General features: G+C 55.8%; 1 protein-coding gene across 5 annotated transcripts; it reads right to left on the bottom strand.

Annotated features, from left to right (window-relative positions):
- Positions 1-13: 13 nt before the first annotated feature.
- Lrrc61 (leucine rich repeat containing 61) lies at positions 14-12,550 on the bottom strand. 5 transcript variants are annotated; one of them, XM_069997038.1, is made up of 4 exons: positions 12,277-12,550; positions 11,301-11,667; positions 9,482-9,575; positions 14-1,171 (listed from the first exon to the last, which is right to left on the bottom strand). In XM_069997038.1, the coding sequence occupies exon 4, from the start codon at positions 1,016-1,018 to the stop codon at positions 239-241; it is 780 nt and encodes a 259-aa protein (XP_069853139.1). In that variant the 5' UTR covers positions 1,019-1,171; positions 9,482-9,575; positions 11,301-11,667; positions 12,277-12,550; the 3' UTR covers positions 14-238. The 5 variants fall into 5 exon arrangements, with proteins under 5 accessions (XP_069853139.1, XP_069853135.1, XP_069853137.1 ...); XM_069997034.1 differs by lacking the exon at positions 14-1,171 and adding an exon at positions 3,068-6,115; XM_069997036.1 differs by lacking the exons at positions 14-1,171; positions 11,301-11,667 and adding an exon at positions 3,068-6,115.
- Positions 12,551-14,043: the final 1,493 nt, after the last annotated feature.

Raw genomic sequence — 14,043 nt, 5'->3', positions numbered from 1 at the left:
TGACAGGCGGTGATGCAGATAAACACAAAGCCATTTAATGAGAGTAGATGAGAAGTAAGCTGGCCATGGAGCGGCTGTGAACACAGGTCCGGGTGCACCCCACCTACATGGGGGAGGGGGCAGTGTCCTCAAGGGGGCAGCCGAGAGGCTGCGCTCAGGACAGGGAGAGATGAACAGCTGAGGGTGCAGGCAAGTGCAGAGGCAGGGAAGTGCCGGGCTCCCTGGGCCTGGGCTGCATTCAGAAGACAAAGGAAGAAGCGGCCCCAGCAGGGCTGAGCGTCTGCTGGGCCCGTGCGAGGCGGTCACTGGCCTGGCGGTCCAGGTCGAGGCACTCCTGCAGCGTGTCCTGGAACTGCCGGCAGGCCTCCTCCAGGATGGAGCTGCTCCGGGTGGGCCAGCTCTCCCAGTACCCAGGCTCCACCCAGGGCTGGGCCTCCGAGGCTCGGGGGCCTGGGCTGGAGCTGGGGCGCAGGGAGCTGTCCAGGTCTCGGCACAGCTGGTAGAACTCACTGCCGCGCCCGCTCACGCGCTCCCCGTCTAGGACCTTCAGGCCAGGCAGCAGCTCTCGGACCGCAGAATAGTAGGAGGGGCTGGCACACAGCGGATTGCTGAGTCGGGCCAGTGGGTCCTGGAGCCGCAGATGCTGGAGGCCCTGGAGCCCAGCCAGACACTGCAGCTGGCCCGGCGTGGCCAGCAGGTTGCCCGCTGCATTGAGACTCTGCAGGTTTTCACAGGCCGCCAGGGGCTCCAGCCCCGTCAGCCGGTTGTTGGAGACATTGAGCACGGCCAGCTGGTGCAAGGCGGCCAGCGGGCCCAGCTGGGTGAGGGCGTTGCCTGACAGGTCCAGCCACTCGAGGGCCAGGCACTCGCCCAGGCAGCCCAGGTCCACCAGCCCCAAGTCTCGCAGCTTCAGCAACAGAATGGACTCCAGGGCGAACTCGCCCGTGCGGGACTTCAGCAGCTGGGGTGTGATGCGCAGCCCCTCGGCCTCTCCTGGCTTCTCACCAGGAGGCTCCATGACTCGGAAGTTGACAAGGTAGCCTGGGGCCTGGCAGCGCCGCCACAGGAACCTGGGGACCACGAGCGGTCAGACGGCTGCTCCTCCTTCAACGCTCCTCAGCCCAGGGCTGGGAGGCCTGCTCCTGATGCCCTGACCCAGGGCTCAAGGACCCTAAGGAGAGACAAACAGTCAGGAAGGCCTCCAGAGGATCCACCAGCCTTGGTCCTGAGGCAACCATCACCAGGCACACATGGCCTCCGCCTAGTCCGGCAGCAGCCTTAAGTGACCCCAGAACAAGAGAAGTGGCCGCACCAACAGGGGATGTATGTCCTCCATAACCAGCTCTGTCCACCTGTCAAATCTGGACCATGGGCAGAAATCTCACTGTTTTCAGGAGCATGGCCAGGTCCCACACCGCCAGGCCCCCTTGGCCATCCCAAACAGTCAGACAGTGGCAGCAGGACAGAACTATGACATCACCACCCCAAGGCCAAGCGGGAGATGCTCTGCTCAAGAGTCAAAGCAACTGTCTGGGAGGCGCGAGGACACTGAAACTATCCTGGAAATGTAAGGGCACCCATGGCCGTGTGTGTGTGTGTGTGTTGTGTGTGTGTGGAAATGGAAGGGCACCCATGGCCGTGTGTGTGTGTGTGTGTTGTGTGTGTGTGTGTGTGTGTATGTGTGGAATATGCTGCTGATGCTGCCCACACAGGGTGGGTCAAGGTTCAAGCAGAGAGGAAAACGAGCAGACCTCTGCTCCAAGTGCAGCTTCCCAAACCTGCAGACTTTGGCCAGTCTCAGGCGTCTAAGCTAGATGGACAGGGATGGCCTGCTAGGTCCTCAGGACTGCTGCCAATGCCACTTACAGGAGTTATCAACCTCAACATCACTTTTTACCCCCTCAGCCTCCTCCTATCCTCCCCATCTGGCAAGGAGTTGGCCAGGCTGGAGATGGAGCTCACTTACCTCCCAACATCCCGTCCTTGAGACGCCCACCCCTCTCCCGGCTCCCCCAGCCTGCAATATTCCAGTGCCTTGTTTTATTGACACCTCGTATCCTTCCCAAAAGGGCTAGCAGCATTCACTGAGTGAACCAATCCCCACAATGCACACACAGCATGCCAGACTGAGCAGGGGGGTGAAGCCACTGTGAATCCAATCACAACTGCAGGGGAGCACTAGGCACTAGACACCTATGAATGTTCTAGAAACCTAAGAGCAATGGATCCAATCCAACCAGGGCAGAGAGGCAGAGAGGAGGGAGAAGCTGGGATTTAGCTAGGTGAGGTGTGACGTGATAGAATGAGGCAGGAGACCCCATGGACGGGGCACAGCACTTGCACAGAATTCACAAGCACGGAGTTTGATTCTTAGACACTCAGCAAGAGGTGGCCACTGAGGTCAGAGAGGACATTCAGGCCTCTTGAACTATCCGCAGGCCTCTCATCAGCAGGATCCATCTGCAAGAATCCCACAAAGAACGTGATGCAGAGGCCAGGGCTAGACTCCTGCAGCTGCCAAGTGAGCCTGGGAGGACACTGGAACGCAGCCTGGTGATGGAACCTAGCTAAGCCAAGGCCCGAAGCCTGGCTACTATTTGCGTAGCCCCAGATGGAGATGAAGCCAAAGCTGGCCATGCAGGGCTGAATAAGGCTTTTCCAAGGGAAACGGTGTCACGAGGAGAGGCAGGGGAGTGGGCTAACAGGGCAACATCACAGAGGTGCTAGTCGGGCACACTCACCATGCTAAAGCTGCAAGGAGTTTCCAGAAGAGGCAACTGGGGGGTCAAAAGACCCAGCTGGGACAGAAATCAGATCTTCTCCACCCCGGTGCCATGCATGTGAGACATGCATCCTGCATTACCCGCTCCATCTGTGCTGTGCTGTCCTGCCCTCTGAGACACAGGCCATCTGGGCTTTGGTGGCTGGATAAAATAAGGCACTATGGGTTGCTGACAAACCCTCATCTTGTGGCAACTGAAGGTATGTCAAACCCATGAAACTGCCCGCTTCATGGCGCAGGGCTCTAGAAGGGACTAGGACTATAGGCAGGGGGTCCAGGTGCAGCCCCCCTTCTGCGACGAACTTCGCCTTCTGGGGGAGCTTGAAAGCATATCCCTACCATCCCCCATCCACTCCCAGCCCCTAGTGAAGAGGAAGTTCCAAGCAGCATTCAAATCATACCACTCTCCCCACTGAATACATTCACAAACTGTTGTTTACAAAATGCCACTGTTTATTGTTAAGAGTGCCTACTAAATAGAGTATGATCTTCAGGACCAATGTCAATGCACTGAGAGACCGTCTCTGACAGCATCAGTTACTCTGTCCTTCCTTGTACTTTCATCCAGTTTTTTACTACCATAGTAGAAATACACAGCAGTTCAGAGGTGCCAGTCCGGGGAGAGGACGGCTTGTTCGCTTCAAGTATGCACGCTCCATCTCCCAGTCCACGCTAGCTGCCACCGGGCTCAGGGACCAGGCATCCTCGGGGCTGCCCCCAATACTCCTGGCCCCTGCATTCCCTTCTGTCCAGCCCCTCTCCTTCCTGAATCCCAGCATTCACATTCAGGTCTTGAAAACAATCCTACAGGAATTCTGGGCAATTTGTTCCAGTAGGCACTACACACTTCTATTCCAAATAAGGGACCTGCCCTACAAAAGTAGCCAGGAAGGGGCGCGGGGTGGGGGAGTTATTGGCAGTAGAAGACTCAGCCACCCAGTGGTTAAGATGGGCTCGCTAGTTAGTTTCATTCATCAGGATTGCTCCTGGCCACACTAGCATTCCCAAGACTTCATGTGCACACATCCCTCCCAAGATGGCTACTGGACCCAGGGTTTCTGCAGAAGCCCATGCATGCTCTTGGGGACTAAGTCAAGACCCCTTCAACAGCATGGCTTCTCTGCCCCTGGCTGCATTTTGGGAAGGCCTACAGCCATGTGTCCACATGGCAAATAGTATTCAAGGCCCTGAATGCCCAGGATATTCCAACAAAGTGCTGTGCCTTATAAAACTACATGCTTGAACTCACTGCATGCCGATAGATACAAATGGATCTACCAGAGGTAATAGAAAATGACTTCACTCAAAAATGAGGGTAGTGATCTATCAAGAATCATTCTCACCAAACAGGTGGGAGACTAATGATCAGGACACAGCTCCCAGCTCCTCTCCCCCATCTGCTGAGGGCCTGGAAGATTCTGAGGGCAGCAGACTGGGTGCCCCTGTAAGCTCTGAGGTATTTATGTGTACGTCTGAGTGCCCACGAGGCCAGGCAGTTAGGCTACAGGGTCTGCTCCCCGTCGGCAAGGCCAGGACTGGAGGTGAGGGGCGGTGGAGTGTAGTGGGGGAAGCTTTCCAGGTTGGTCTTCAGGAAGAGGAGGTACTCGATGGTCTCCACCCTGAGAGCTGGGTTTGGTTCTGAGACTGTGGGGCTGCTCAGAGAGGCCAGCACCCTTTCAGAGAAGGCCCTTGTGGGTGGGCAGGACAGGTAGAGGGTGGCCAGGTGCGCCAGGGCCGGCCAGGTCTCACACTTCTTCTCCCAGTAGGCCAGCGGGTCTTGCTGGGCCCCGATGGTCTGGTTCTCCCGCAGGTACTTCCTGACGATGACACTAGCCAGGTGGTTCTCGGTGGAGAGGGAGGCCCCGTTCCTCTCAGAAGCCAACAGCCCCACGCTTTCCAGCTGCTCCAGCAGGCTCTTCTCCCTCTGCACCAGCAGGAAAGAGCTGGAGTCGCCAACGCCCTGCACGGGCTCTCTGTGGCCTCTCCCTTTCACCCCAAGGCTCCGGGCTACCTTGCCCACATGTAAGCCCTTGGGACCCTTCAGTCTGCCCAAGGCAGGCAAGGGACCCTCCGATACCATGAGCTCCTTCACCTTGTACACGAGGACTTGCTTCCAGTGGTCGATGTCAGCCCCCACGGGCAGGATGGCCTCGACCTTGCCCTTGAAGCGGGGGTCCAGCAAGGTGGCCAGCACAAACTCCTCCCGATGGAAGAGCTCGTTGAGCTGAACATGTGTGGAGAGCTGCAGGGCCAGGCCCTCGGCTAGCCGCAGGGCCATAGCCGCCTCCCCGCCGCTCTGCTCCGTGAAGTGTCTGTGGACCTGCTCTAGGAAGATGTGGAGATAGCGCAGCTGGGGCAGCACCTGGCTTAGGGAAGCCTGCGCTGTGCTGGCCTCACGTAACACCATCTGGAAGGGCTGCAAGAGCTTAACAAGGCTGTCTGTCAGGCTCCAAAACATGGTAGACAGGGTGGTGCTGGCTTTGCCTGACTGTTGCTTCTCTGCATACGCCTGCAGGGCCTGCTTCTGCTCTATGATCCACTCCATCAAGCGGTACGCCGAGACCCAGTGGTCTGACAGCTCCTCAAAGGGCTGCTGATGCAGTGGGAGGCTGAATTGTTGCTGGAGTTGGCCAAGGAGCCGCCGAGCCTCTGGGGACCCTTGGAAATGGCTGAAGATGGCCCTGGCTGTTCCCAGGATGATCTGGACACTGTTATGGTGACACAGAAAGTTGTTCACCAGGGAGTCAAGGCAGTGGGCGAAACAAGGTATGTGGATAAAACCTTCGGTTCTCACCATCTGCTCCAGGCTGGGCCAGCCACCTGACACAAGAAAACCAGCCTTCAAGGAGGCTCGGCCCAGCCACAGGCTGATCTGCTCCAGCAGCTCCCGCTGCCGGTCCTCACCGTCTGGTTCCCCGGGCAGGCCTCGGACCCACAGCACAGCTTGCTTCCTCATGCCCCCCGGTGTTACAGGCCTGCTGGGGGACCAGGCCGACACCCAGTGGGCAGTGATGGCCACGTAGGTGACCGCTGAGTTCTGGGCTGACATGAAGGAGGTGAAGTGAACATGGCCACCCTCAGCCCACTGCATCTCCTGCAACACCTGCTCTCGCATGGCTTCATGGAGCAGGGGTAGGGCCTTGTCGGAGAAGAAGCCTGGCGAAGGCAGGCGGTAGCTCGGGTCCACCTGGGACAGGAACCTTTTGAAGGGCTGGGAGGAAACAAAGGAGAGCGGCAGGGCCAGGCTACAGAGCAGCTCCGTGATGCTGTGGTTCCAGGCTGGTGTGCACGGCCGACTGGAAGCATGTGAGCCACTCTGGTTGTCTCTGACAGCTTCAAAGGAAGCAGGCAGGTGTGAGGGGGCTGGGAGTGGGAGCAGCCGCTCACCGCCACCCAGCGCGGGTTCCCTGTCACTGCCTTCTGAAGATACAATGTCCAAGTGCCTCCTTGGAACAAATACGGTGGTCCCAGTGGGCAAGGCCATCAGCTGGGCCTGCTCTGCCCCACTCACCCCTGTGGCTGGCCTTCTTTCCCACTCCAGTCCATGCTTACTGGCCAAGTGGCGGATGAGGCCCGAGACTCGGGACCACCCCATGGTTTTACCCCTTCTGACACCAGAGTGACACAGGATACAGAGGATACGGCAGGCTTTCTTCAGATCGACAGTGAAGAACTGTCTGATGTCTAGGTTGGGCTTGGGATCCATGGTGTGCAGAGGGCCCGGGGAAGGTGGAATAGAATCTAAGCCCTGGGTCCCTGCTTTTACAGCTCGGATGCGCTTCTCCACGCAGGGAGACTCCTGGAGGCTCAGCTCCGCCCCCGCCTTCTCCTTCCTGCCAGGAAGCAAGTGCTTTTTCTTCCATTTCTTCAGGTGCTGTAGGTCTGTAACTAGATGGTTCGTGAGAGTGTCAGCTCGCCTCGTCTCCTCTTGCTCCCTGCACTGGCTCACCTCTAACCTGTCCAATCTGTCCCTTCTAACCACTTGGGGGGCCTGGGGACTGGGCTGGCCCTGAGCTGAGGTAGATGGGGCAGGGCCAGTGGTCATCTTTCCTGCCTCCTCTCCTCCTCTACTCCCACATGCCTTGCGCCTGGATGCTGTTCTCCTCTCAGGTCGCACAGGGTGTTCCTGCCTAGGCACCAGTCTGTGGCCATGGGTTCCGGAGTCTCCTTTCAGCTTACTCTGCCCAGGGCTGTTTGGACACTTTGTATGGAAGGTGACAGGCCTGCTCAGAGAGTGGGATTTTCTCTTCCTGCTGTGGGCATGCAGGTCAAGGGCACTGTCTGCCTGTTTCTCCAAGGAAATTTGGTTCAGGTCAGGCAAAGAGACCACTAGCTCCCTAGGCAGGGGGTAGGGGCTGCTCCTCTGCAGGGTTAAGTCCTTTTCTTGCTTCTTTTGAGAGCCAAAGGGTCTAATTTTCCTCCCGTGGCAACCATCAGCCTTTTCCTCTAGGTCCACAAGCTCAAGTTTGACCCCAGTATCCAGCAGGCCCTCCCCAGCAGCCTGACCCATCCGACAGGGAGTGTTGGTAGCTTTGGTGTTGCTGTCAGAACGGGGACAAGCTGGGGTAGCAGCTGGGCTCTTAGGTCTAGTCACAGGGGAGGTGGCATGCACACAGAGCTCCTGCCCAACTGATTCTGAGGGTGGCTGTTTCTTGGGGGTCTTTTTGACTTTTTCCATTTCCAACATGCTTGGAAACTTGGGGAAATGAGAAGATGGACCTGGGCTGCAAGGCAAGATAAAAAGAACGGCTCTCAGTCACTTAACTCTGGGGACGCCAAGGGAAAGGCCAGACAGGAGAGAACAGGGGAGAAGCAGTAAGACGGAGCAAGGTGGTGAGAGATCAGAACAAAAGCCCCCAGGTGACAGCCCCCTTGGTAAGGGGCGACCTTCACCCCTCCAGCCCTCAGCCAGACCTCTACACATTTGTGATTTCTGGGTCCCTCTTCACCACACTGTCTGATCTCTGACTTTCTTCCTTCAGTGTTTGAAAATGCAAGAGGTACTCGATCTTTCTATGTGTCATGGACATAGAAGAGGGCAAGACCCCTGTGTTCACTCACAACACACAGAACTACAGCCACGCCGAGGGCACAAAGGACCCCAGTCAGGGAGGAGGTGGACCTCGCCAAGGGAGAAGCCTCAGAAGCTTCTGGGGGAGCAGCTAGCCTTTCCGGTTTGGGTGCTGGTCAGGAGAGGGAGGAGCTCTTGGTCTCTGTGTCCTGAGCACCGGGAAGGCATCATACAGTGAAATGCAGCTCAGTATTTGTAAATAAAGCAGCCTATGCCATACTAAGCCAGAGGTTTTGCTCATTCTTCCTGAAATGTCCTGTATAAAAGCCAGTCTCCTGCAAACAACCTATTGGGACAGCTCCCCAACATCAATGACTTCAATCTCCTTTCATGTTCCTTTCTCTGTCACAGACAAACCTCCTCTCTTTTCCTTTCAAAACTCACTCCTTGGCTGGGCCCTGGTAGCTCATGCCTGTAATCCTAAGTAATTAGCAGGCTGGGATCTGAGGATCACAGTTCAAACTCAACTTGGGTAAAAAATCCATCAGATTCTCATCTCCAACTAGTCTGCAGGAGCTGGAAGTGGAGCTGTTGCTCAAGTGGTAGAGTGCTAGCCCTGAGCACAAAGAGCTAATGCCAGAGCAAAACAACAACTAAAACGTACTCCTCCCTGGCTCTTACACTGGCCTGGGGTCCACCTTGCCACTAACACAATGGGCTTCTTTGTAACTCCCTGAGAAGCCCCAGGCTGTTTCCCTGCTTTAGAATGTTCCTTCCCTGGGCCCTAGAGCACATTTTCTTGGTTTACCTCACACCTTTGACTCCTGCTTGGTCTCTTTTCTGGTCCCCTCCTCCTCTGAGTATCTGTGAATGCTGGTCCCTGGGCTGCCTCAGTGGGCCCTCTAAGCTCACTGCACAATCTCCAGGCTGCTCTGCATTCCTCCCACTGTCAGTTCTCTCCCAGGCTCACAATTCTTTAGTCAGCCTTCCTTGCCTGCCCTTCCTGCATTCAACTTGACCTTGGCAAATCAGACACCCAGCCACTCAGATGCCCCAACACCAAACCTAGATGTGATCCTCAACACCATTCCCCTCATTCACTTCTCTAGACATCAGATCATGTGCAGGGTTATGAATAGAAGACACACAGGAAAAAGGAAGAAAATGAAAAAGAAAGAAGTGTTCACTGAGCCAAGATGTGTATACTTGGGATGGAGGCAACATTTCCGCAGACCACAACCAGGTAAAATTATAGAGGGAGACTAAGATCAAGTACCTAGAAATTCCCCTCCCTCCCTTCTTCCCTTTCCTTTTCTTCTTTCTGTACAGGTACTGTGGCTCACACTCAGGGCCTTGTGCTCTTGCTCAGCTTGCTTAACTCATGGTTGGCACTCTACCACTTGAGCCACATATTGTACATCATGAGATGGCAGTGCTGCTTCTAACAGGTAACAAGCTGCAGAGGTAGCTCTGAGGTGCTGGGAAGAAGCTCCTTCCAATCACAAGAATCTCAGAGGGCTAAGAGCAAGCAGCTATTGCTGGAACTCAGCCAGACACCAAGACATCAAATGAATGACACGATGTCACATGAGGTGACAGTGGAAGAGCTGGAGAAAGCAGAATCAAATGTAAGACACTGTTCTAGACTGCAAAGAACTGCTCCAGATGGCAGACCCGCAAGGACTTACCTCAGCTTTTATTTCACGACTGAAGAGACTGCAAGCCAGACTGTCAATCCAAGCTTCCAGAAGCAGAAGCCTCCAGGCACCCCAGGCTGTATCACTAGCAATGAAGACAAAGGACAAAAAATTAAAGAAAGACCAAGGTATAGAACATGGCATCAACAATAGTAAAGAAAAGGGAAAAAGCTGCGTGTTGGAGCTACAGCCCGAGCAAACCCTCGATCCTTCATCTCAAGACATATTCACTTATCTCAGGCACCAATCCTGTTCTGTTTCTTAATTACCTAACCTTACCAGGGCTCTAAACTCTACAGATACTGGGATACATTCAGTTGTTTAACATGGATCCATAAAACATCTCCTCTAGGCCAGTGCTGTACCCTCTGGTTGGTACTTGGGGCTCAGGCTGAGAAAACTTGGAAATGAAGAGCTGGAGATGTAGCTCAGTGGTATACTTCTTGCCTAGCAAGCACAAGGCTAGGGGTTTACTCTTCTGCACCACAAAGGGGAAAAAAACCAACAGCAACTTGGAATTGAGGAATAAGCTGTAGCACATGGAGGCTTCCCACAAGACATCTCACTTGACTTAAAGATAGACTGAGTATTCTACATGAAAAGCTTATATCCTGTAAAGAGTTGTCTACTTAGCTTTAGAATCATTAATTCCTGACAGCATGATTGGGGGATCTTGGATAGGAGTCACTGGTACAATAGTAACGTCACCCTATTCTTTCCCACTGGAGCACATCAGGACAGTGGGCTGATGTTGTTAGGGGCAACCTCAAATCTAAATGAGTCTAACATGGAAATCTTAAAAAGAAAATCATCCACAAGTATTTTGATATGGCATGTCACCATGGGTAACAAACACAGAGGACTGTAAGCACAAGCCAGTATATAAGTCTTTCTAGGCCGAGGAGCCTTGGTGCAGAGCCTGTGGTGGTCACATGAGAAGTAGACTGGAAAGCAACTCCAGACAAGGTAGCCAGAAGAATCACTTGGAAGGAAGCAGGAGGTAAAGCAGGGCTGGAGCAGATCAAGGTGGGAGAGGAGGCCACTGAAGAGCCATCCAGGGGTACAATATACTGAATTGGGATGTGGAAGAAGGGTAGAGCACAATTTCCTGGTGATCCTATTATCTTTCACAGGTCTGAGGTTCTTGAAGAATCTCCAGGAACAAGCCTTTAGGCATGTTTCTACAGAAAATAAGCAGATGCACTAGGAGTGGAGGGTAGCTACTCAGGAAGTGCTGCAAGTATGAGAGAGCAGAGGATGAACAGATGTCAAAAATGACAGAGAAGCAAAGGGAAGAAACACAGAAAAACTAGAGAAGACACTAATTTTCTTTTGGGGAAGCCAAGGCTAGAGAAACCAAGGGGAGAGACTTTTCAGAAGTGTGGTCAGCAGAATTAGTGGTGCCTTTAGTGGATGAGAATGATAGCACCTGTGTAGTATAGTGACGGGGAGGGAGAAGCAAGTAGAGCTGCACACGGTATCTACGCGGGAAGGGATCCAGGACTCCCCTAGACACCAAAATCTACAGGTAAACAGTCCCTTATATAAACCAAGCACACCTTCCCTTACACTGTAAATCATGTGTACAATATCTCTGTAATATCCAGTATCTGTATTTCCATAGTATCTACTACAATGTAAATGCTTTGTGAAGTAGTTACTACATTGCAGTGCTTAGGAAACAATAACAAGAAAAAAAGTCTGTACAAGTTCAATTCAGTCTCCTGCCCACTCAAAATTCTATTCTCCTCTTGATGACTCTCTGGTGAAGAGAGGGAAAGAAAAGCTTGGATGTGTCCCTAAACGTTACCAGGTGCATGCCACAGAAGAGAGGTAAGGTGAGGCAAGTGTTTGGGGGCGTAGCCTTGGAGTCAGGAAGAAATCTTGTTTTTCTTCCTTTTTTTTTTTCCTTTGGTGCCAGTACTGGGGTTGGAGCTCAGGTCAGGGCCTGAGCACTGGCCTTTAGCTTCTTTCACTCAAAGTTGGCACTCTACCACTTGAGCCACAGCTCCACTTCTGGCTTTTCTGCTCATTAATCGAGACCCTTCTGCAACGGCGATCCTCAGATCTCAGACTCCTGAGTAGCTAGGAGTGCAGGCGTCAGCCACGGGCCCGCGGTTATTATTTTTTTCTTAGAGAGAAGGATGGATGGGTCTGGTAGCAAGCAAGTCCTTCACCTGGGTTGGGGAGAAAACGGAGGCAGTTTCCGCCGGCAGCAATTCTCCAGCGGAAGCCACGCAGTTCTGCGTGAACAGGCGAGCAGCCTTCGCACAGAAACGACGACTCCTTCCCACCCGCGCGCGGGGAAGGGCAGCGGCCACGCTCTCGTCTGGCGCACCCGGGACATTAAATAATCCCCCCGGACCTTTCCCCCGTCCTCGGTCTGCCAGGCGCTCCGGGCCCCCCCCCCCGCCCCCGGCCCTTCGCTGGGGGGGGCACGGTGAGGGCTCGCGAGAGCGGAAGCGGCGAGCGCCCGGGCCTCGCGCCGCGCGCCCCGGGCCCCACGGCGAGGGGCTGAGGGCAGCCCGCGCAGGGCCCTGTCGGCAACGGCTCGTACCGAGTTCCCGGCACACGGGGAGGGAGGGCTGCGGGCTGCCTGCCCGAGGAGACTCCGGCCTCCCGGGTGTGCGGGGCGCTGGAAAGAGAAAGGCCGGCGGACCGGCCCCCCCGCCTCCCCGCGCCGGCCGGCGGGCCCGCGCCACCCCCGCCCCCCCGCGCCGGCCGGCGGGCCCGCGCCACCCCCCCACCCCGCGCCGGCCGGCGGGCCCCGCGACGCCGTGGCTTACCTTAGGCCGCGCGGAGGGCCTGGGTTGGGGCCGAGCACCCGCCGAGACCGCACCCGAAGCTCCGCGGGACCGAGCGAGCGAGGCCCGGATCCAGGCCGCAGCAACGGGCGGCGCGCGCCCCGCGGTCACCACCCACGGCCGCCGAGTCCGCGAGCTGCAGGCTGCGGCCCCAGGTCGCGCCAACGGGCTGTCAGAGGCGGGGGGTCTCCGAGGCGCGCCAGGCCCGGCCCCTGGCGGAGGTCTCCGCACACACCCCCGTCCGCGCTGGTTGGTACATTCCTCCTGGCGCCGGCGGGCCCCAGCGCGCAGGCGCCGACAGCCGCATCTGGCGCCGGCGCGCAGGCGCCGACAGCCGCATCCGGCACGCAGTTCCTTCGGCCGGAAGTCGCGGACAGCTCCGCGCTGAGACGGGCTGAGCCTGGCGCTTGGACTCAGGATCTGGGCGCTGTCCCTAGTCTGCAAGGCTGGCGCTCTACCGCTTGAGCCACGGCTCCACCTCCAGCTTTCTCTGGTGCTTAATTGGAGATGAGGGGCACGGACTCTCCTGCCCGGCCTGGCTTTGAACCGCCCGCGACCCTCAGATCTCAGCCTCCCGAGTAGCTGGGATCCCAGGCGTGAGCCACCGGAGCTCACTGAGACTTGCTTCGTGGCGGTCACCCTGTGCCTGGCTCCGGGCCGATCGTCCCCAGTGCCCTGCCCGCTGTCGCTGCATGCAACGGCCCGCGTCTCGTTGGCGTGCAGACGGCAAGGCTTACCCGTCCTTCAGACCCACCCGCGTGTCTCCTGCCCCGGGCTGCCCTCCGAAGCCTGGCACCTGGTCCATCGACACTTGACTTCTGCCGACTGCCACTCTGCAGATCACACTGTCCAAGGCAGGGGAAATGCGCCTGTCTCCTGGGTGCCAGAAGGAGACCCAAGCGCACAGCTCTGCTTCCAGAAGCAGGCAATTTTCAGGCTTTTGTGTTGCTAGCTCTTTCCAACGCTCCAGTCCCAACCAAATCTATACTCCGGGCTTAGCTGGGTCCTACAGATCGGGCTAATATTGGGAGCACTGCAACCAGTGTATATATTTTTGTCTTTGCACTTCATCAGTTTTCAGTCTCGTTTTGAGGTCAGAGAGATCAGGGAAAATGAGGTTTAGAAAACAGCAGCCAGGCCGGGCGATGGTGGCTCACGCCTGTAATCCTAGCTACTCAGGAGGCTGAGATCTGAGGATCGCGGTTCAAAGCCAGCCCGGGCAGGAGAGACCGTGAGACTCCTATCTCCAATAAACCACCAGAAAACCGGAAGTGGCGCTGTAGCTCAAGTGGTAGAGCGCTCGCCTTGAGCTGAAGAGCTGAAGGACAGCGCCCAGGTCCAGAGTTCAAGCCCCACGACCGACAAAAAAAAAAAAAACAAAACAGCAGCCAGAAATTCAGAGACAAACACTATATTTGAGTAATTTTATGAGTAGCCTGTTCCTTTTCATCTCTCTAGGGCTAGCTTCGGAGCGTCTGTCTCCCAGCCACACTGCCACTTCTACTCTCTTGCTCAGCAGCTGATCTGGAGTTTTGAGGGTTAGAGAAAATGAAGGCATTCTAAGTCCTAGGTTACTCCCCACCCTTGAACCTCTCTTAGACCTTTGTTTTCCTTTATATTCTACCCATCTGGCTTTCCTCTTGCCTTGATTGTTTCCAGCCTTTCAAACCCACCTTGTAATCCCTGGCATTCCTTGGGGGTGTATTCTGGGCCTTTCTCACTTTGGACCCCATGCATGACTCCCATCCC

Source organism: Dipodomys merriami, unplaced genomic scaffold, assembly GCF_024711535.1.
Source record: "Dipodomys merriami isolate MVZ:Mamm:240054 unplaced genomic scaffold, mDipMer1.0.p SCAF_5, whole genome shotgun sequence".
In the NCBI taxonomy this organism is placed as follows: Eukaryota; Metazoa; Chordata; class Mammalia; order Rodentia; family Heteromyidae; genus Dipodomys; species Dipodomys merriami.
The sequence above is the reverse complement of the archived record's forward strand: the minus strand, read 5'-3'. Positions and strand labels throughout refer to the sequence as shown.

Coding starts and splice junctions, on each gene's coding strand:
- Lrrc61 (XM_069997034.1), bottom strand. CDS start 5,897: ATGCGAGAGCAGGTGTTGCAGGAGATGCAGTGGGCTGAGGGTGGCCAT.